The sequence below is a fragment of the Podarcis bocagei genome (assembly GCF_964188305.1).
Source record: "Podarcis bocagei genome assembly, chromosome: 10".
Classification (NCBI taxonomy): Eukaryota; Metazoa; Chordata; class Lepidosauria; order Squamata; family Lacertidae; genus Podarcis; species Podarcis bocagei.
In genome coordinates, this window is record NC_138135.1 from 14,022,418 (window position 1) to 14,046,539 (window position 24,122).

Sequence of the window (24,122 nt, forward strand, 5' to 3'; positions counted from 1 at the left end):
CATGTGTTGGAAAAGACCCTATGACAAGAAAAGTTTGCAAAACCATAGTAATTGACTCAGTTAATTGACCCGGTTAATTGACCATTAATGTGTATGTTTGAGATACATACAACAGTGAAGTGAAATGACCCGTGAAACACATGCCCTAACAATATCCTAATCACATATAAGTTACTCTGGCCTACCAAAACATTTCTTAACTTTCATGAGACAACTTCAAACATCGCTCCAAAAGAAAGCAACATTTATTTTAAAAACCGGAAAAGTGTATCATCCCACATGCAGGCAACATGCTCAGTACTCAACGATGCTCTGGAAATTGTTGCCATCCCATACAATTACTGAGCCAGCTCAGCTGACATTAATCCCAATGGGGCTTGGGGCACAACCCACCCAGAGAGTCTTCTGCACAATTCAAACAACCAAAAACAGGGGGCAGTCAAAACAGCCAAGCTTCACTTACTGATTGCTGTGACAGAGGCACTTACATTCACTATAGTAGAGGCAGAAGTTTGCTCTTAAAAGCTAAAGACTTAAAATGCTGTTTGAAATTCTGGGCTCTGGAGAACATTTACTTACTCATGACTGGTAGCCTCTTTGCATATGGTCCCAAACAGGTCTTAAACTAAGGTATCTTGTCCAAGAAGATTTCTCAGAGGTATACATGTCCTAGCCAAAGGGAGGGAAAACAAGAAAGGTATTATTAGTGACAGAATTTATTCATGCTATTACATTTACTACTTTTATCAGCAAATCTAACTCTTGCAGCAGATTTTCAAGACCTATGGGGGCAGGAAGGAGCTAGTTCTCAAGTTATTATCACTCCCATAGGAATGAAATATATTCATCCATCTTTATACTCAACATATTTTTAGAACTGCTTTATTGACAGGGAGTAAAAACACACTAACAGTAAGTCTAAGCACAATAATCTTAGCAAATAAATCTTTTAGCATTCCCACACCCACTCCCTGACCATATCACCAGAGGTCTGGCCTTCCCCTCACCCGGGGAAGGCTTTCCCCTTCCCTAGTTTTCACTTTAATTTACATACATTGCTACACTAAAGAGACAATGAAATATTCTATTCCAAATGCTCACCAAGAAGGAAATGAAGAGAAGTTAACCTCAAGCTAGGAACAACATAACTATATTTGTAAGATGTACATGCACAAGATGAAACAGGAGGCGACAGGTTTTCCTGATGGCCATTCTATTTAATAACAGCAGAAGCAAAAATACCATGGCTGGGCTGAGGACTGTTAACATCTCATTTCCCAAAACCACCCCTAAAACCCACTAAGGAGAAGAAGAGAGCTGGGAGGGTGAGACTTTCTGTAATCTAGCAGAGACGCTCCCCCTGCTGTAACTGCCACATGGTACCAGGTTTTCCTAGCTGCGGATGGATACAAAATTTAGCCATCTCTAAAAAAAGCCTTCAGAGAGAGAGAGAGTGAGAGAGAATAATCATAATTTACTGATGTGTTGTGTAAATCACTTTATGGTGTGGTCACCTTAAAAATGGCACGGAAGTGTCCAAAATAAATAATGACACAAACCATTTCTTTACAGGAGCATACGTTATGCCGTCCTGTGGCTAAGCAACTAGCTCACAATCCTTTTCTCACAGGATTAGTCCCTCCTTGAAGTAAGCTGCAGATCTCTCTCGTCAGAAGTCACATCCTCTTTTATGCTTCAGGAAGAAGAAAACCAGCTCTTACTCCATATTCTAACCAGTAAGTGCAAAGAATGATTGACTGACACACATTTCTTATAAGTTTTGTTTTATTAAAATTAGTTATGAGATGTCTACCTGTACTGAGGCTGTTGCTGTATTGTACTGACTTGCAATTCCCCTTTGCCATTTGCTCTCCTCCACAAACAAGATTTCCAGCTGCAGGCCTGCACCCACATTCACCCAAAGCAGGTTAGCCTAATATTGTCTCTCTCTTTTTTAACAAACTCCTAGTAAATGTTTATGCGGCACAACCATCAAAAGCAATATGCAGAGCTTCGTGAGACTTTAACAGGTAAGTAAAGTATGCTCATTCTCCAGTCATCTGTTAACAATCCAATCTTTGTTAATAATCCATAGCCAGACATGTGCCTTCATGTTCACCAATTAAACCCCGGAAGAGTTCCCAGCTGCAATTGTATTTGTCTCTCTCAGTCAGAGAGATCATTAGTGCACTGACTGCAGTGTTTACTTCCGGGCTAGGCAGTGTGCCTTGTGCTTATGACTTGACATGAGAAAGATAAAGGCAAAGCTTAAATGAGGAACATGATTACCATTAATTAAAAAATAATGCCTATACTAGACCTAAGTCAGATTTTTCTCCTTACATCCTTCCTCAATTTTTATCACAGCTACACTAGGCCTGAGGTTTTGCAAAGGATGTAGGACGATGGTCAAGTTGAAAAGCACAGTTGCTGCTGATGTCACTTGCTAAAGAAGAGAGAGGGGTGTTGCAATACTGCAGTGCTAATATCAAGTCCTGAAAAATCATTGACAAACTCCTCCTACGATAGAGGAGAAGAAATGGTTCTCTCCCTGCCCCCACACCATTTTCTGTTCAACAAGTATGTCCTATACCAGGGGTCGGCAAACTACGGCCTGGGGGCCAGATGCAGACCACTGGGCCCGTAAATCCGGCCCGCGGACCCTGCTGCCCACTCGGTCAGTCCACGTGCTAAACCAGTGTGGCGCAGAGGCCTCGCCGTGCGGGGACTGACTTCCGCAACACTGGCACAGCTTCGGATTGGCTGCAGGAAGCTCCTGCAGCCAATCCGAAGCCATGGGTGCCTCTCGGTGGGTGGTGAAAGTGGCGCGGCTTTGGATTGGCTGCAGGAAGCTCTGGGTGGCCATGCATGACCAAAAGCCGAGCGCGAGGAAGCGGCGGTGGCAGGGAGGCTGCCTCTGCCGCACAGGCCAGCAGCATGGGCTGTGTGCCCCGTGGACACCTCGCCGAGGCAGAGGACAACAACGACACTACCGAAGATGAGGTGGTGTCGGCTTGAGTGGCAGCGGGGTGTCCTTTTGGGAGGGGGGTCCGACCCCCCCCCACAAGGTCTGAGGGACAGTCAGCCCCTCCTGAAAACGTTTGCTGACCCCTGTCCTATACACTATCCCACATTGTTCCAACACAGAGAAAGGAGAAGCAGCCAGCTCAAAATCAACTCATGGCCATTGCAGGGTGAGCAGCCCCAATTCACTTTGCTCCCCACATGCATACACACATATTGTCACACACACAAAAGATAATAACTCTTCCTTACTCATAGTATGAGTGCCATCTTAAATGGCAACTCAGTGGTACAGTAAGCCCACAACATTTGCACATTTAACTTGTGTGCATTCAGCTTTAAGTGCACGGCAAAAAAATAAAATATAAAGGGGGTGGGGTTCTGTGAAAAATGACTTTGGCTATCCCACCCACCACTGAACCCAATGTGCTTTGGCTATATGCAATTTTGGCTTTAGATGCTATTCCCAAAGCGTAAACCCTGCATAAGTTGTGGGCTTACTGTATGCCGAGTATGTCCATTTTTGAATTGCTGCTGTAAGAAATATTCAGTAATTTGGTATTTTTCTACAAACTGACCACAATACTGCCATCTGTGCAAATCTAGTGAGCTAATTCCATGCAGTGCCTCTCTTCCCTGATTCCTTAAGGCTTAGGCAGGATAAGATGAGAGAGAAAGTAATTATCCAACTTCCTTAAAATGTGACTGAACATAACATTTGCAGATCCAGTTGCAGATCCAGAGTAAATCCAAGAAAGAAAGCTGGAAAGCCTCCGGATTTTTCTACAAAGGCAGCTTCCTGGTTAATCAGTTGCAAAACCTATCAAAGGAACTGCTACTGTCATAGGAGAAATTCAAGCAAAAACCGAAACAAGGGAAGCCAAACAATGATTGCAAGAAAAGAAAGGAGAAAGGGGTTCTCAAAATGTCCCTCCCCAGTCTGTTGCTCATGCCAATTGCATTTGAAGGCAATAATAATTTGTAACAACTTAAAAGCTTCCCCTCCCCTGTTATTTGCACTTTCTGTAAAAGTCTATTTGTAACTCCCCATATATAAGTGGGCTCACAGTAAGACTTTGTCATAACCATTAGTCTGATTTATACTAGCGAGAGCTTTCTGTTTTATAGATATGAGTTTAAAGATAGAAAAGATAGAAAAGGACGGCTTAACTTCATTTGTTAAGACGTTTTAAAAGGTTTTAAAGAGCTGTTAGCATATTTGTATTTTTTTGTAAGTGTTTTAGATTGCCTTTGATGAAGGAAAACTTTTTATGAAACCAACTTTTCAGAGCACTTTCAGTACACTTCCCTCTTTTGTTTTCTTGCTTAGGAAAGAGAGCACCAACACTATGGTATTCTCACACCCTGAAAAAAATATTTCTCTCCCCTGCCACTAGCCCACCATATTTTATCAAAATAGGGTAGAATATTTCCCCACTGTTTTGTTCACAAGAAAAGCATGCCCAAGCTGCAGTATAAAAATTCTGCCATCGGTTTTTCAGAGGTGGCCCCACTGCTGAAGCTAGGGAGAAAAAGATGGAACCAGTTAACTCGTAGAATTGTAGTTGGAAGGAACCCACAAAAGCTCCTTTCTTGTAACATTAATGCATTGGTTCAGGTCCTACCCAAACTGTAGATGAAAAATCTGTACAGCTTTTTAAGCAGCTTGCATTCCCTCACAACTCACCAAAATGGCTACAAGGAAATGTGAAAGGGAATTTAATTCCCCAGAACAGCAGAGCTTGTAAAATAATATTTCAGACACCAAAGCTATTAAACAGGACACCAAAAGTCTTACTTTGTAGTGGTGATTATGGATAATAATCATGAAAATGAGAATGCAGACCCTCCCACTGCAGGGGAATATAAAGGAGTGTGGTCCCAGACAGGCACCCACAACACTGACATTTTACCACCTGCTAAAAATGTTTGTTTCACCAAGAATTTTTAGAGAATTAATGTGATTGATTGTTGGTCATCTGTTCTGCATTTCACGTTTTGGTTGTTTTATTGTACACTGCCATATTTTAAATGAGTTGACAATATAGCATATTCTTTATTATTTCATTTATATTCTTTTTTAAAAAAAAAAATCCGAGCCTCACAGAATAGGGTAGTCATGAGGGATCTATGGGGACAGCAGGAAGCTGGTGTCATCTGGGGTGAGGTGGTAAAGCAAAAGAGGATTTCTCTGGAGCTCAGCCGGGTACCTAGAAGCAGAGACCAAGGATGAGACTGAAAGAATGCCTTGCCCCATTCTGAGGCCCAAGTGATGTTCCAAAGTCAAGAGGACGGTGCTCCCCCTAACAGGTACTCCCACAACATCACTGTATTTTATATGCCACCCATAAATACATGTATTTTGCATGCAATACCTATACTCACTCTCGTAACAGTGAAGCAGCAATCACTAGATGGTGCCCAGCTCATTATGGAAATTGACTATGCATGAATGGGCCAGTTTATGCAGCAAAATATACATAGCACTCTTGAATCACTGTCTGGAGAACACAAATAATAAAATCTGGTCATTTTTCGGCTAGGGCTATCACATCTGGTGTACGTGAAACAAAATATTTCATGTGGAAGTTGGAAGAAATCATGAAAACTATCAATTCTGTCAATTCCCTAAGTGAAACAACTCCTCACTAAGCTCCTGCAACTCAACACACTGCCTAATCAAAGATAAATGTTTTAAATGATGCACTTGATTATAATGGTGATCTTTTGACTCGACTATGTTATCCTCTGAAGGCAACTTTCACTTCTCTGAACTATTTACTATGGCTAATTACAATTATTACATAATTGGCTCACAGAAGCAACACTGTCACTTAGGTGCTTCCTAAGGGATGCTTCTCACAACAGCATATGAAGTTCAGCATTCACCTGCAGTTAACATGTAACATGCAAGTTACACACCGCACACCATTTTTTTACCTCATGCAACACCAGCCCTACCATTAGGAAGACTGAGGTGTCTGCCTCAAGCAGCTGGTTTTGAGTGCCATGAAAAGGAAGGAATTGTTAGTTACTGAATTTAGCATTTTCTGACTCAGGGGCCAAAACAACTGGGTCAACAACAGCACCATTTGCTGTTCTACCTCAGGCAGCAAAATGTTTTGGCCCTGTGCATAACCTGCAAATGTGCATTGGGCAAATATCTGTGGTTCCTGGGAGCAGGTTTCCATGGTACACTCATAACTATCCCACATGCTAGGGCAGCGGTTTTCAAACTGGGCTCTAGGGAAATCTATCAGGGTTTCCTCAGTAAAAAGATCAATGATAACAGACAAGCTTCTCTGAAGATTGTTTGTCTCCTTATGACTGGTATCTTCCTGCAATATGGTAAGATCACAGAGGCATAGAGTTAGGAGGGCAGCTAGTCCAACGATTTGCCAGTGCAGGCCTCTGCTTAAAAACCTCTAATGAAGAAGGGCATCCCACCTTCTAAGTCCCTCTGTCAAACAGCTTTTACAACCAGCAAGGTCTACCTAATTTTCAGTCTAAATCCTTTGACTTGTCATTTGAACCCGATGATTTATACCCAGCCCTCTGGAGCAACAGAAAACACATTTGCTCTATTACCTATATGCCATAGCCCTTCAGATATTTAAAGCTAGTTTATCATATCACTTCTTAATTATCTCTTTTCCAGACTACCATATCCAAGCGTTAAGTGCATCCTAGAAAATGTCCGGTCCATGCATAGCATCAGCGATGCACAACATGTCTGGTGAGTGCCCAGCATAAAGTGAGTGTGTTTAGAACAACCACAGAACCCCCAGCAAAATCCTGTGTTTCTGTGGCAGACATTCAGAGCTTTCCTGAAAGACAAAGAGGAGGTTGGAGGGGGAAAGTCATTGTATGAGGAAGTAGAATCTATGCTTCTTACTTGTAACGAGTGTAATGTGTGAATCAGAGCTAGAACCAGGGGTCTTCTAGGGGCCATGTTACATGTCCAGATATTGCACACAGGTGAGGTGAATTTCCTTTTTAACTGGCAGCAATCAAGCAACTAACAGTGTACCTTAGCATGCACACTCATTAGAAGTGGGAGGAGGCATATCTGCTCTGGACCTTGTCTCCACCTGAGATTAAATCTGTAAATTCCAAGCAAAGTCAGGCAGCACCTACGAAAATTCTACTCCACACATTCTGTTCCACCAGCCTTTGAACTTGTCACTCTGTAGCATTTGTTACAAAAGCTTTACCAACATTTTACTTCCAGGATCTCATTGTGTTTTGCAAATACAGGCACTTAGGTGTTTACAGCCAACTTTTATTATTGGGTGCACATTTCATATCTGCCGTTTTACTGCTACTGCTGCAATATGGTGCTTTTAAGTCGTTAGTGGCCTTGAACGCTGTCAATTCTGTCGAAAGGCATCAGAAAACGCCTTCAAAACAAAGAGCAAAGTGTACATTTCTTTTCCAAGAGGCTTCAGTGGCACCCACTTCTTTTTATGATAAGGGGATTTTCAGTGAAAAACAAAGGACTTTAAGACAAAGTTATTGTAAACAGCCAATGCCCTGCCACCATGGACTTAAAAGACAGTTGATTTACATGAGAACAGTAATTTAGCCACATTACTGAGCTGCAGAAATCATGGTACAAGTGGCAGATATGACTGGTATGTTTATCTACAGCTCAAGTGACTAACCCATGATGCAACTATACAGCAGCACCTACCAAGGCCATTTTATACATTCAGCAAAATCAAGTAGTGGAGTTTTGTCAGAATCCCAAAAAGTGAGGCTTGAAGGTGGGTTAATCCATGCAAGAATATTTTCCCATCTATAAATCTACTTGGATTTTCTAAACGAGCAGGTTGAGGAAATGCTGAGCCAGGACTAGCACCTGGCATCCTCCAGCAGGTGTCAGAGCCCACCACTGATGCCGGTCCTTGTCCCCACCCCGCACAGCAGGCACCTGGGTCTGTGAACTGCCTGACTTTTAATTACCAGGATCCCCACAACACTGCCCCAGGTATCTATGAGAAATTAAACTGCTGGGAAGTTCACTGCCTCCTCCAGATCACTGAACAGTTGCTACTTGGCACAAGTACTTAAGCCAGCCAAGGAAGCCCACCAGAGTCCACTTTGACAGGGGAGCTGGTTCTTGGTTGTTCAACTTTGCCTTCTCTTTGACATGTCACATTTCTACCTGTGATGAAATCCTTCAACTTAACCCCCCTACCCCAAAAATCTTCCAAGGTACAATCAAGTATATAACCGTCAGCCTGCAGCAATAGCATTCAATAAAGGTTTCACTACAGAATTCTGGATGTATAAAATGGCTCTCATACTTGACCTGCAGCACACTCCCCTCTGGGCTGCTACTGTCTATCAATGACCTACAACAAGTGCTTTGACAGAGAGGTGTGTGTTATCCAAGAACCAAGCTGCTCTTTCACACACTCCAGTCACGGTCTGGAAGGATTTGTTAGAGATACCACACAAGACCTGATCTCTGCATCAGCATTTACAGTACCATGTCTCTCCTGCACTGTAATTTTGACACAGACATAAGTGTTGTGAGAGTTTTTAGATAATCATACGATGCTAAAAATGTGCTCCTTTGCAAGCTTTGGCTACTATAGTTATTAGAAATTCCATTCTAATTACAACTCCACCTAGTATGAGGACAGGTGCTATTTTAGCATGGGTGAAGCCACTTAGCAAGAAATAACTCCTAGGCCAGCCATACTGAGCCTCTCATGTCCAGTCACCAAGATGCACGTTTTACCATTTCCTTAGTTACAAAGTGTTTTTAAGTGTCTTAACTCTTTTTAGCTGGGCTAATTGACATTCTATGCCCCCCTGAAATGGGGGGGGGGGAGTTACTGGGTTGTTGTTTTTATTTTGATTCTGTATATTGTGGTTTTATGTTTCTGATTTTATCCTGTGAACCACCCTGAGGCCTGCAGTTATAGGGCAGCATATAAATGTTCATAGCATCTTTTCAAAGTCTTGCTCTACCACTGCAAGAATGACTCTACCAAAAACCCCACTAAATTCACCCAAAATAACACTTCATTCTGCATTTTTACACTACTCTGTATAAATTTTGGTGCCTCTACTAGTTATACAGAGAGGGCCAGAACTATGCAGGACACTGAAACCGAGCCTGCTAATTCAGCCACCTCTCAGAGTTCACCAGGAGTTGCCCACACATTTTTTTAAGCATTATCTTCAGAATTATAAAAGATAGCAATCTGCTTTTATACATATTTTTATTGTGAAATCAGACTTTCAAGCTGATCATATGCATGTTTACTTGGAGACAAGCCCCTAAGACTCAAAGGTTACTTCCATGAACATAGAGGTCTGTGGCCTTTAAAAAGAACATGGCTTCTGCAGTCAGTAACACAAGCTGCGGGAAGTTTGCGCTTCAATAAATTGCAGCACAAGCAGAGTTCAGGGTATGATAATCCATGCTTAGCCAAACACAATATAACAAGAAGAAAATTGCCGACAATGCCTTTTCCTGAGCAACTACTCCATTTTGGCACAACTCCAACTTGCATTATATCTGGCTGGCTTCTTTTAGATACAAACACAAACATGTTATTGTCACAGTTTCAGTCTCAAAATACTTCCTCGGGACATGAGTGTACAAACCCTAATTCTCCTAATCAACAGACCAATGAGCTGTCAATTTGGAGATAATTCTATAAAACAGAGAAGCTTGCTGTTGCCCTCAGTTCAAATTTCAAGCAGTGAGTTAATTTAACAGTCTTCAGCGAAAGAGTACAAAACACAAGAGAATAAGGCAGGCAGCTATCCTGCAACTTAACAGTTTAAATTTTCCACCATTACCATCCAAGAAGTGCTCCAAGTTACAACAAAAGCAAAACACTTCCTAAGATTTAACAACCTTTCCTGCAGTACTGACAAGTGAGGCAAGGAATAGAATCACAGATCAAATATTCACCAGGACACACCCTCATCCTCATTCACAGTTTCAGTGAATTTACACATCAAAGAATCACTTGACAAACAGCTTTCCCGTAGTTGCCAAAAGGTCACAGGTATTGTCCAACAAGGAGAAAAATGAAGTGCATCAGGTTAGGGCAGCTATCATTTAAATAACAATTCAAAGTAACTATACAAAGGCTGCAATATTATACAGTCTTGCAGCCAGATCCTACACATGTTTACTGAAAAGCAACTCCCACTGTGTTCTCAGTTTCAGTACAATATGCAGAAGATTTCAGCCTGACTTGGCAAAAAGCTCTGACCAAACTCTGAATAAAAGTTCTGAATAAAACAGGACCAGGCTGAAAAGAGTTCTTTGTTAAACTATACACTACACAATGCACTTCAATTCCACCGCCACACAATATAAAATTGACAGTCCAGTTGCTCTAATAAACTGCTCCAAACTTTTCAACAAAGAAAGCAATCCTGAGGGGATCGGTAATAGAATACAGCAGCTCTCTTCAATTACTGTCTGGACCAGCCATTCAGCCAAACAGCAAATGTCAGTGGTTTTGGTTCAGCTCCCAAAGGACCCGATCAAGGAAGGAACTTTACAATTCAACAGCCATAGCTTCCGTAAGTGACCATTCAAGGCGGAGGGAGCAAAGCTGCTTTTGGAGGACTTTTGTATTAAGAGTACCAATGTGCCGGAGCAGGTGGACCTCACTCCCCCCTCAAGGCTGCTAGGTTGATAACTTTCTAACATCAACCCACTCAAAGAAGAGAGAGAGATACCAACAGAATTGGTTCAGAGTCTTTTGTGCCCAATACAAGATTCTTTCCACTACCCAAACCCCATATCAATACATGGCATAGAGGTCCAAGACTTTTACAACAGAGGCACAAATTATGAGAAACTTCTTTCCTTCCCAAAAGTTTTATATCACCAAAAGGGGCAAACATTTCAAGTTTCTGCTTTTAACTGCGGTATTGCTTGTTGTTAGAGATGGCAAAACGTCTTACTGAACTGTGGGCATTAAAAAACGTATACACACATACGGAGTCAATCAAATTAAGAGTCCCTATATGTAATCCACCATAAGCTTCAGCTCCCCACATCAAAGGCTCACAGACTCCCAGGGACCATTCAGATCCTCTCCACTTTTCAGAACTTCCGCAGCAATCCTTTTGCAGTCTACAATGCTAGGCATGCTTACTTAGAAGTTAAAACACACACATTGGAAATAGCAAGACTTACTTCTGAGCAAATAATGCACAGGATTCAGCAGCAAAAATCCTTTTTTTCCTCTCCTGCTCCCACACCACCTCCAAACCACCTTCACTCTGCTGTGTCTGCAGTTATTTCCCCCTCTCCTAAACACACACACCCCTTACCTTAATGAACGAAGAAACCTCCCCACACCCTCTAGCTCCCCCCTCCGGAAAACTCCTCCTTCCCGCCCCCCCCAACCCAGCATCCTCCTCCAAGAGAGTCGAAACTGGGGTGTCTGGCGGCTTCCTACTACCACCCCCCCCACTTCCCATACAAAGGAAAAACCCTGGCATTTCGCTCCCCCCCCCATGACTCTCCCCCCCATCCCATAGTCGACACACCATGAATGGAAGTGGGGAGGGGGAGAGCTTCCCCTTTGTCCCCTCGAGCTGCAAAGGGCCCCAGAGGAGAAGGAGGGGGAAAGTCCAGGAAGAGACGCCCCCGCCCCCCCCCACAACACTAATCCAACACGCCCTCAGCTCCACGGGAAAACCCACCACACGCGAGGTGGATTTGGAGTGAGCCAAACTCCCGGCCCGCCCACCCCTCTGGGGGAGAATGGAACAGCCCACCTTTCCCTCAAGGAAGGCCTCGAGGCCTGGCTCTCCTCTCGCCCTCAGCATGGAGGGGCCCCGCCACAGCCGAGGGGGGTCCACGAAGGGCCGGGCGCCCCCTCCCCACAAGCCCAGCCTCCGCTCCCTTCTCCCTTCAATTTACCTCAGCGCTCCTTCCGGGGCCTCGTGCCGCCGCCGCCGTTGCCGCCTCCTCCCCCGCCCCCCCCCAACCGCCACAGCTGAGTGCCCGGGACGTTGGCCTCCAACCAGGAAGTGGCCCGGTGTGACACCTACTCTTCGCTGCCATGGCAACGCTCCCCCCGCCCGCCGCGTTCCGGACAGGAGGCTGCGGCGGCGGCGGCTCCTCCTCTGCCGAGCCCCGCGCGCCGCCCCGTGGCAAGCGCATAGGGCGATCCCAGGCCCGGCGCCATCTTGACACCGGAACGAGGCTCGGGCGCAGAGGCTCCGCCCCTTTTCCTCTTATGGGACGCCGGGCGTCGTGACGTCACGGGGGAAAAAGGGCCGCCCGCATAGGGCTTTTTCAATGGCGCCGCCATCTTGGGGCGAAAGCGAGGCTGGGCTCCTCCCACCTCGGGGTGGGAGGGGTCGAATGGAGCGAGGATTCTATTTCAGGCTCAAGGAGCAAAGCGGGTTTTACCCCACCGCTGGTTAGGCAGCGGGTATCTCTGCCTGTCTTAGGACAGCAGTTTCCCACCCGCTCCAAAGCTGTCCCCCCCCCCCCGACATCGTTTAATGTATTTTTAATGGCTGGGGAGACCCAGCCAGACGGGCAGTGTACAAATAAATTGTTGTTGTTGTTGTTGTTGTTGTTGTTGTTGTTGTTGTTATATTATTATTATTATTATTATTATTATTATTATTATTATTATTATTATTATTATTATTATTATTATTTTTATCATCATCATCATCATCATCGTGCCTTGCCTTGTGTGAAGGCTATGCAGTTTTAAATGCTGCCAACTTCTTGCAAACCACACTTCACCAGTTCGCAGGCAGGTTCAGTCTGATACGGACAGGGGACCTTCCCATCCACGGTTGCACTGTTTGTTTGTTTATACCCCACTTGAATGTTTGAAAACAGCAACCACCTTGAAACTGTTTGCAAAGAAGTTAAAAACAATAAAATCAATGTTAAAATTGTGGTGATAGTTTAAAACGTAAAGGTAAAAGGACCCCTGACCATTAGGTCCAGTCGTGGCCAACTCTGGGGTTGCGGCGCTCATCTCACTTTACTGGCCGAGGGAGCCGGCGTACAGCTTCTGGGTCATGTGGCCAGCATGACTAAGCCACTTCTGGCAAACCAGAGCAGCTCATGGAAACGCCGTTTACCTTCCCGCCGGAGCGGTCCCTATTTATCTACTTGCACTTTGACGTGCTTTTGAACTGCTAGGTTGGCAGAAGCAGGGACTGAGCAACAGGAGCTCACCCAGTTGTGGGGATTCGAACCGCCGACCTTCTGATCGGCAAGTCCTAGGCTCTGTGGTTTAACCCACAGCGCCACCTGCGTCCCTAGTTTAAAACATAAAACAAGTTAAAATACTAAAACAGGTAAGAAGGCATACCAGCATTTCTAAGCATCCGTGTATGCTTGGCTAAACAAAAATGTTTTTAGCAGACACCGAAAAGAACACAGCGAAGGAGCCTCCTTGATATCAATAGGCAGGGAATTCCAAAGTATAGCTGTTGCCGCTCTAAACAATCTGTGCCATGGGTGCCACACTAGCGCATCAAATGAAGAAAACCTAAGCAACAAATAATGTATAAACTAAACATATATGTCTTTAGTATAAACTTAACATCTATGTATGTAAAATATGATGGCTCACTAAATAGACATCAATGTCAGGAGTGAGCCAGCAGTAAATCACACTGTGCAAGTTGGAGTTAACTATTAGCAAAAACACGATATGCACAGGATTGTCAGGCCTAATGAGCACAGCAACTCGTCTGAAGGTCTGCTGCCTAAGTCCCAGCCACCCCAGGGCTTTTCCAAAGCAATTGGAGACTGTGCCTGCGTGCAGCCAATTTCTGCTCTGCTCTGCTCTTTTCGTGCCTCTCCTAGTTCTGGGGGAAAGTGGAGAGGGGAGCTTGTTTCAGCAGGAAGGGGGGATAACCTCATTGTTCTTTTCAGGCATTCTCTGTTGCATACCACAACAATGTCTGGTGGTAGATAAGGGACCTGGAGCCACCTGTTAACTCTCGAAAGCAGGCTTAAAACAAGCATCCAGGCCTCTAAACTCCTGTGGTGCCCTTCTGTCTCCTCGTCCAAACTGGCTTCTTTCTCAGAAAAGCAAGTTTCTGATCTTAATGAAGGTAACAGCATGGGTTACACGCCTACCTACCCTCTTACTGCAGCACCCAGCAGGAATAATCACTGCTGAACACGGCGTGCCTTTCTTCCGAGATGATACAAGAGATCCAGTTTAAAATGTAGGTTTTTAGGGCTGCCATTCAATCCCGTACCCACTTATCTGGGAACAATCCCCGGTGGGGTTTACTCTAGCACACTATTTATTAGACTTCTTAATTGCTTTCTAAAACACTGTCTCAAGGCAATTTATGTCTAAGATATTGAAAAACAGATAAAAACTGTTAAATGAGTAGATATGTATAGGGCTGCACTGTAAAGTTACAACCCTGCATGAACTTTGTTTCAAGCTGAGGTTTGTAATCTTTTCTGTTTGTCTTTATAGCATGCGGGTGTGCGTACTTGGGGAGGTAAAGGTAAAGGGACCCCTGACCATTAGGTCCAGTCATGGCCGACTCTGGGGTTGCGGCGCTCATCTCACTTTACTGGCCAAGGGAGCCGGTGTACAGCTTCTGGGTCATGTGGCCAGCATGACTAAGCCGCTTCTGGCAAACCAGAGCAGCGCACAGAAACGCCGTTTACCTTCCCGCCGGAGTGGTACCTATTTATCTACTTGCACTTTGACGTGGGTTCAGACTGCTAGGTTGGCAGGAGCAGGGACCGAACAATGGGAGCTCACCCCGTTGCGGGGATTCGAACCGCCGACCTTCTGATCGGCAAGTCCTAGGCTCTGTGGTTTAACCCACAGCGCCATCCACGTCCCTTCGTACCTGGGGAAGGGGATGTCAAAAAAGTGCGTACAAGGCCCTTGCACGCAGCAACACTCATACATGCAAACATATTGAAAGCCCCATTGAACACAGTGGTTCTAACTTCTGAGTAAACGTTCATAGGATTCTGCTATAAATTACTAGTGCCAGCCCCAGATTCGGGGGAGGGACTTATGCCCTGTCCCTACTCTCTTAAGGGGGCTCACCTCCTCCTCACTGTAGTGGGAAACATTATTGGCCTGCTGGTGCCATGCAACCCTCAGGCCCACTTTGACAGGCAAGGGGAGCCGCTCACCTGTCAATTATCTGACATCATGATGATTCATTGGCCAAATTGACCCTGCAGAAGTTCTGAACGTCAAAGCTGACCCACAAGGTTGGGGGGGGGGAGACTACTTTGCTGGTGCACTTCCTGCCATAGCTGTCAACTTTCCGATTTGAAAATAAGGGATCAGCAGCCTCACCTGTCCCAGGGACAGTCTATGGGATATCTAACAATCCGGGATAGCAGCGGGAAGCAACGGGAAACGGCTCTGGAATAAGGGAATTTCCCGCAAAAATAAGGGAAGGCTGACAGCTAGCTTCCTGCATGTGCTGGCAGAAAAGCAGCGCCTAGTGGGAATGACCTTGCCCTTTATCAGCTGGTGAGTGGTGGTCCGTGAGCTTCGTTCAGGTGCTCTGAGAGATGCGTGTGGTTCTTGTGCTGGAAGACGGGGGACAGCACGCCTGTCACATAAAATATTCATGTTGATTTTTAATTGTGATTTTTATTGGCTTCTTTCATTTCTTATACTGTCCTTTACTGTGCAGGAAATACGCAGGAAATAAGAGAAGCAATAAAAATGCATACGGCATCTAGCACATCCCATTACAATTGCTACAGCAGACAGGAAACCCATTAAGTTACAGGCATGTCCATTTTGGTGGCCTAATCCGGCTCCAGTGGCAGTTTATTTTGGGGGGTAAAATCCTAAAAATAAAAACCTCAACAACTTTGGGTTAAAAAAAGGTCAACAACTTTGGTTGGCCTTCACGGCCCTTCACTTCATCAAATCTGGCCCTCTTTGAAAAGAGTTTGGACACCCTTGCATTATGATTAAGAGGTCTGCCAAGACCCTTGGCGATCCTCAAGTGGCCCATAGCTTCCTAGTGGTGCAGCAATAAAACTGCTAGCACATTTGCAAAGCTAAGCAGGGTCTGGTGTGATTTCAAATTGGATGGGAGACCACAGGTTGAGATTCCTGGGTCGCAGGGAATTGGACTAGATGACCATTAGAATCCCTTCTAACTCTGCAATTCTATGATTCATAGGAGGAAAAGGCTCGGAACCGCTGCTCTACGTAGGATATACCGTGTTTATACAAAGTCATACCATTGGACCATTTCAGGACTAGCCAATCTGGCAAATTGCAGCTGTTTTAGACTACAGCTGCCATCATCTCTGACTATTGGCCGAGCTGGCCTGGACTGATAGGAGCGGGACGCCAAGTTGCCTATCCCTCATCCATTTAATTAAGTACTGTCTGCTAGTCGGCAGCTTTGCAGGATTTCAGACAGGCCTTCTGCAGCCCAACCAGGGACGCTTCCACGTGCCAGCTTATTGCCTTGCAAGTTTTTCACAGTGTCCACATGATGTCCTCATCAAAATGCCACTCAGTGTCCTCCCCGCCCCCACCAGACACCTGCTTTAATCTGGATTTACTGTACTGTATCTGCTGGGGTTTTTCCTACTTAATCGGATTTTCCGCGGAAACATAAATCCGGATTAAATGGGAAAGTAATACCAGGCGGCAGTGTCTGGTGAGGATGAAGTTGTGTGGACACAGCACAGAGCTTGCATGCACAAACAGTGCGGGGTCCACCAATATCTTCTGTGAGGAAGCACCTATGGAGAAGCCAGAAATTGGACCCAGGACCTTCTGCAAGCAATTCATGTGCTCTACAACCAAGCTATGGCCCAAGGTTGTTGTTGGTTGGTTGCTGTTGTTTTTAAAGTGTGCAGTTGGATACAAAATGTGAAGTTCAGGGGGAGAGGCATGTGCAGTTGGAAAGCTGATGGAGTACCGTTGAAAAAACTGGGCGAATTAGACACGTTAGGCAGTATTTGTTTATTTGTTTGGTGAGAGCCAGTGTGGTGTAGTGGTTAAGAGCGGTAGTCTCGTAATCTGGTGAACCGGGTTCGCGTCTCCGCTCCTCCACCTGCAGCTGCTGGGTGACCTTGGGCCAGTCACACTTCTCTGAAGTCTCTCAGCCCCACTCACCTCACAGAGTGTTTGTTGCGGGGGAGGAAGGGAAAGGAGAATGTTAGCCGCTTTGAGACTCCTTAAAGGGAGTGAAAGGCGGGGTATCAAATCCAAACTCTTCTTCTTCTCTTCTTTATCAAGCACTTAAGTGACAGGCACTGTCAGGGGCAGCATGCTCACTGGTTAGAATGAGCTGAGTTTCCATTCTTAAAACAAACAGCCCAAGCCATATTAAAACACCCTCTTATTTTGGGGCCAGAACCTCCTCTTCTTCATTTCCAAGCAGGAGACACTTTGAGGATAAAATGGAGAGGTGGGGCAGGGGGAGAGAGACAATGCGTCACCTTGAGCTCCTTGGAGAACTTGATCTCCTTGGGACACAGCTGGCGCTGTGGTCTAAACCAATGAGCCTCTTGGGCCTGCCGATCAGAAGGTCGACGGTTCGAATCCCCGCAATGGGGTGAGCTCCCTTTGCTCTGTCCCAGCTCCTGCCAACCTAGCAGTTTGAAAGCACACCAGTGTAAGTAGATAAATAGGTACCGTTGTGGCAGGAAGGTGAACGGCGTGAACCATCTCGTCCTCTGTCGTCCCCTTCTCCTTGTGCCCTCCATCTTTCCCAACATCAGGGTCTTTTCCAGGGAGTCTTCTCTTCTCATGAGGTGGCCAAAGTATTGGAGCCTCAGCTTCAGGATCTGTCCTTCCAGTGAGCGCTCAGGGCTGGTTTCCTTCAGAATGGATAGGTTTGATCTTCTTGCAGTCCATGGGACTCTCTAGAGTCTCCTCCAGCACCATAATTCAAAAGCATCAATTCATCGGCGAACCATTGTGTTAGCAGCACTGAAGTAACCTCCCAGGGGTGAGAGCCTGGGCATTGTATCTGGAAAGAGAAGTTGCTGAATTGCAACTTATTACCAAACTTAAAACCATGGAGAGACCTGGTCTGAATAGAGACATTGGATTCTTATCTCATTATACATGATAAAGCTATTTTTAGCCCTCTCACTCCTTGCTTTTTCCTGTAAGACCAATTGCAGTTGTCAACAGTCGTCAACAGGTTTACCACAGCCACCAGCCAATCACCCATACCCACCACTCTTCTGAGTAATACCCCTCCCCAACCTCTCACTATATAAGGGTCTGGTGACTTCTTCAGTCTGTCTGAAGAAGTGTGCATGCACATGAAAGCTCATACCAATAACAAACTTAGTTGGTCTCTAAGGTGCTACTGGAAGGAATTTTTTTATTATGAATCAATGAAAAGGAAGTATTGTTGTTGTTGCTGCTGTTATTATTATTATTATTTAGTCGCTTGTTACCCAAATGTCTCCAAGCGACTTACAACACATTTAAAAACGTAAATGCATCAGACCATTATAATAAAAAACCCTATATAAAACAACCCTCATAATGGCTGCAGGGAACTTGGCAGCACGCTGGCAGCACAACAACACCATCTCAGTTTATCAGAAGCCTGGGACTGGGAAAGTAAGTCTTTACTTGGTGCCAAAGTGATGTCAATGAGGGTACCAGGTTGAACTTGCTAGGAAGGGCATTCTGCAGATGGAGAGCCACAAATTGAAAAGGCCTGCATAGGTTCCTGTTGGGAGAGCTGTTCCAGAAAGTAAAAACAACCCATAGTGAAACAACAGTGGCTAAATCGGGGGCAGAGAACCTTTGGCCCACCAGGTGTTGCTGGACTACAACTCCCATCATTCCTGACCATTGACCATGCTGGCTGGGGCTGATGGGAGTTGGAGTCCAACATTATCCTGAAGACCACAGGTTCCTTCATCCATTACTGGCCTAGGGTGATGGGGTGGAGGAGTTATTCCAAGCCCTCCTGGTGTAGGAAAAAAGACTGTTGCACAAATCAACCAAGAATCTTTAAATACAGCTTTAAAAAGAAGAAATGAGACCACAAGTTGGGTGCTGTCCATCTCTTAGAGAAGACCCACTGAACTCAGTGTGTTTATTTATTATTTTTATTTCTTTACATTTATAGACCACCTTCATCTTCCAAGGAGCTCAAAGTGGTGCACATGGTTGTTCTTCTTCCACCTCCTCATCATTTCATCCTCACAACAGCCCTGTGAGGTAGGTTAGGTTGGCCCAAGGTCACCCAGCGAGCTTCATGGCTGAGCGGGGATTCGAACCAGGTCTCCCATGTCATAGTCCAACACGCTAACCATGATGGTACACTGGTTCTTTAAATTCATTGGTTTCATTGGGTCTGCTCCGAGTACAACTGGTGTGGAATAGCACACCCATTGAGTAAATAAGTTGTTTCCATTGGCCAAGGATGCCTTCTTCCTCTTATCATCTGCAATACAACATTCACAGTACATGCATACACTCAGGCACACAGAAATTCCTCTGGCCTGTATAGCTCCATGACTCAGTGGCAGCCGAACCTGTACAACAGAAATAAGAATACTACCCTCTGGCCAGAACCTTCTGCACACACCTGATGTGTCCCAATCGCTGGTGCAACATGCCCAGAAAGGTACTTTTCAGGAATCCTGTTGACATGCTTACCATACTGAGTCTCGATTAGATCACTATCAGTCTTGCACCTGTGGCCTAGTTCTCGCAGAAGGAATCAGTTGTGGCTACCCTGGCAGCAGCCTGAGAATGGCAGGTGGTTGACTATTGATTATTGAATTTCTATACCGTTTAATAGATTAAAAATATCTCTAAAAGGCATAAAGAAAACTGAAGCAACAATAGACAGTGTAAACAAAATGTTACGAAAACACAGAGTTACGTATAAAAATGGCACATCAATGCAAAGTTGCTAAAACATAAAAATCAATCTCAGCTCATTTTCTTTCTAGCACACCTTCCCTATCAAGCTTCAGGTTCCTTCTTGCTCAGGATCCAAACAAACTCTCAGCTCAAAAGTTGCACAGCGAGAAGAGTTCCTGGAAACTGTAGACATCGCCTGAGTCTCCCACTCTCTGGTAGAAGAGGCAGGCTACTTGCTAATCTCCTGATATTATTGCTTATTTATAGAGATTAATAAATGTATGGGGTGCTGGGGGAGGAGGAGTAGCTCTGGTGGGGACACATCGTGATCCTTTTGGGGTAGTTTGGTGCCCACCAAAGTCCCACTCAGCTCTCACCTGTGGCTCCTAGAAGATGCCAGCATGAGACAGCAGCCACACCCCGGAAAGAAATTTGACTGGCTGGCTAAGCCAGGTGAGGGTAGGCGATGGGTCTCAAACCCCTGTTGAGTCAGGGCCTTCCTCTGCATGCAAAAACAGACTCTGGCCGATTGACCAATAAGGTCAATTGTGGGTCCAATGGTCAAGATCAGGGGTCGGCAAGGTTTACCGGCCATGGGCCGAATCACTCCCATGGAGATCATCCGTGGGGCGGACTGGCACAGCATGATGCCGGAAATCGCATCTGTGCATGTCTGCAGCACCGGAAATTGCTTCTGTGCATGCCCAGATGCTGAAAATCATGCCTGCACTGAAGCGATTTTCGGCGTCTGGACATGCACAGATGCGATTTCCAGCATCTGCGCATGTGCAGACGCAATTTCCGCCGCCGCTCGGCGAGTCCCTGCACCATGCCGGTTTAGCACAGCACGGGGGGGGGGGCTCGCCGAGCAGGTGGCTCGGTTCAGGGGCGGCTCATGGGCCAGTAAAACAGTCTTCATGGGCCGCATCTGGCCCATGGGCCGCACGTTGCTGACCCCTCGTCAAGATTGTGGTTTCTGCACGTGCTGTAGAGGGAAGTGAGGGGCAGGTGGTGCTTGTCAATCTGGGAAGGGAGGAGGAAAACTCTGATCCTAAACCTATGGGACTCACTGAGCTATGGGACTCACTGAGTGGGTGGCTCGGTTTGGGGGCCATTTAAACAACCCCCATGTGCTGCTTGTAGCCCATGGGCCACAGCTTGCTGACCCCTGCCCTACACAAATCCAGAGCGAAGTCCCTGAGACAGTTGGATGGAGCCTTGTCCGCCTCCTTCCCGCAACACCTGCAGCCAAGCTGGTGCCAGACATCTTGCTCTGCTTTCCTGTAGACCACATCAGCGAGGCTGAGAAGGGGGTCTTGTCGTCTGGGCATCCCAGGCCCTCCGCACGCACTGCCCAGGCTTGCGTCCCAGGGAGGTCACTTATACTTACAGAAATTCTAATGGAATTGTGGCTGTGAAAAGTGACCAGCCCTATAAGCTCGAGTCTTGCAAGGTCTGGGAAGTAAAACGGTGAAATATAGAATGCAACTTGGACTAGAGCAAAGGTGAGCCGGGAAGGAACAGTGGAAAGGCAGAGAGGGGAAGCAATTGAAGAAGCAGGGATTTGATGAAACAGGTAGTTTTGCAAAAGGAGAACAAAATGAGAGTGTGCTATTATTTCATAGGAAAGTGCTGCCCTCTAGCAGCTAGGTGCAGAATTTAGTATGTATTAGTAAGTTTATATTTGCCTTTAAGTAGAACTGGATTTATATATTAGTACCTAATGTGGTATTGCAACGCTTGTAAAAGGTTGCTTGGCTTCCTTTGCACGCATTTCATCCTTAAGCGAATTCTGACTGGCTATAGGTTTTGCATTCACCGACATTTGTCACAAATGTTTACAGTTTTCATTCTTTCTCTTGCCTATAAAACATGCCTTTTCTCAGAGACCTTTGGCTAATTAAACAATCTATGGCATTTAAACAATCTATGGGGAGGATTTTTTTGTTAGTTTGTTTATTACAGTATGTATTTTTGTGTTTTTATATTGCAAGCCACCCCTTGATCTTCGGATGAAGGGCAGTATAGAAATTTAGAGGATATGGATGATTGTAATGATGAGGATATCTGAAAAATTTCCCATGTGAGGATAACATTTCAAGCAATTATGCATGGTATGTTGGTTTGCAAGCCCCCTCCATAGAGGCTGGCTCCTCTCACTGTCCTTGGAGCTTGCTTACCGGTAACCTCCTCTGGCTGATATCCAGGCAGACCAGGGAGATTTTGATAGGCGACATTTTCCCAAGAGTGGGTAAAATGCACAACCCCTCTCTCCTGCTTCCGCAGGGGGAAGAAAATAAGTCAGAAATCTATTTACAGGATGTTTATTTCTGACATTACAGCACTAGAGAAAAACACGTCCTTTCAGTTCAGTTCTTCTAGCAAGTCTGACAAACTTCCTGAACATGCGCAAATGGAAGGTTTCAGATTACACTCTTCACAGAGACTTATCCAGCCTGTGAACGTCCTGGGAAATTCTTCTTTCCCACAGATAGGCACATCATGTGATGTCAGCATACTGGCTTTCTGCAGCGGTGATGTTTCCATATACTGACATGGTATGGAGACAGTGGGTGGAAAAAAGGGAAATTTCCAGTGGGTGCAAATAAGGGGGGGGGGGACATGTAATTTGAAAGTGCAGGCCTCTGTTTGTAAAGAGTGGGGCAAAAGGAACTGGGCATGTTTAATCTGGAAAAGAGGAGACAGGGATGGAATCTAGTAAAGGGACCCCTGACCATTAGGGCATACAGCTTCCAGGTCATGTGGCCAGCATGACTAAGCCGCTTCAGGCGAACCAGAGCAGCACACGGAAATGCCATTTACCTTCCCGCTGGAGCGGTACCTATTTATCTACTTGCACTTTGACGTGTTTTTGAACTGCTAGGTGGGCAGGAGCAGGGACCGAACAACGGGAGCTCACCCCGTCGCAGGGATTCGAACCGCCAACCCTCTGATCGGCAAGTCCTAGGCTCTGTGGTTTAACCCACAGCACCACCTGCGTCCCTATCTGTTTAATCTGGAGAAGAGGAGACAGGGGTGGAATCTAGACACATGTAAAAAAACGCTGTGAAATGCCATCTAGTGTCACATTTGTATAATGCACTTGAAGCACACTTAAAATGTTATACAGTGGTACCTCGGGTTAAGTACGGTACTTAATTCGTTCTGGAGGTCCGTTCTTAACCTGAAACTGTTCTTAACCTGAAGCACCACTTTAGCTAATGGGGCCTCCTGCTGCCGCTGCGCCGCCGGAGCACAATATCTGTTCTCATCCTGAAGCAAAGTTCTTAACCCGAGGTAATATTTCTGGGTTAGTGGAGTCTGTAACCTGAAGTGTATGTAACCTGAAGCGTCTGTAACCCGAGGTACCACTGTACAATCATACCTCAGGTTAAAGTAACTTCAGGTTGAGTGTTTTCAGGTTATGCTCCATGGCGAGCCGGAAGTAACGGGATGCGTTACTTCCGGGTTTTGCTGCTCGCGCATGCGCAGACGCTCAAAATGACGTCACACACATGCGCGGAAGCAGCGAATCGCGACCCGCGCACACGCGGGTCGTGTTCGCTTCAGGATGCGAACGGGGCTCCGGAATGGATCCTGTTCGCATCCAGAGGTACCACTGTACTGTATACTGGAATCTTAGTTTTTGAGTGTATCAGAAGCCGAATGTTTCAGAACCCGAACACTGAAACCCCGGAAGTAATTCCTTCCATTTTTGAACGCACCTCAGAAGTCAAACAGCTTATCAATTGAAATTGCAGATGGCCATTTCCGCCTCGGTTGCCAAACATTTCGGAAGTCGAACGGTCTTCCGGAACGAATTGCGTTTGACAACCAAGGTGCCACTGTATTTGCAGCTGTTTAGCTGAGGAGAAGAGATATGAGGGCCATCTTCAAATATCTCAGGGGCTGTCACATGGAGGATGGAGGGAGCCTGTTTTCTGCTGCTCTGAAGGAGAGGACCCAAACCAATGGATTCAAGTTACAAGGAATGAGATTCCGAATAAACACCAGGAAGAACTTTCTGGCAGTAAGAGCTGTTCGACAGTGGAACAGACTCCCACAAGAGGTTATGGGCTCTCCTTCCTTGGAGGCTTTCAAGCAGAGGTTGGGTAGCCATCTGTCCTGGATGCTTTAGCTGAGATTCCTGCATTGCAGGGAGTTGGACTAGATGACCATTAGGGACCCCTTACTCTATGCAATGACAAACCTAGACAGCATCTTAAAAAGTAGAGACATCACCTTGCCAACAAAGGT

The 24,122-nt window shown here is 45.7% G+C and overlaps 2 protein-coding genes across 7 annotated transcripts in view; one reads left to right on the forward strand and one right to left on the reverse strand.

The window, feature by feature from the left end:
• The window catches only part of USP6NL (USP6 N-terminal like), a 145,115-nt gene extending 132,937 nt beyond the window's left edge, over positions 1-12,178 (reverse strand). The window contains exons 1-2 of one of the 6 annotated variants that reach the window (XM_081209937.1): positions 12,070-12,178; positions 580-669 (exon numbers count right to left, since the gene is read on the reverse strand). In XM_081209937.1, coding sequence (XP_081066063.1) covers positions 580-583 — 4 coding nt within the window. In that variant the 5' untranslated portion in view covers positions 584-669; positions 12,070-12,178. The other 5 variants (XM_081209934.1, XM_081209936.1, XM_081209939.1 and 2 more) reach the window with 5 other exon arrangements.
• DNAI7 (dynein axonemal intermediate chain 7) overlaps positions 1-24,122 on the forward strand; it is a 278,992-nt gene that overhangs the window by 22,325 nt on the left and 232,545 nt on the right. The gene's annotated exons all lie outside the window — the stretch shown is intronic.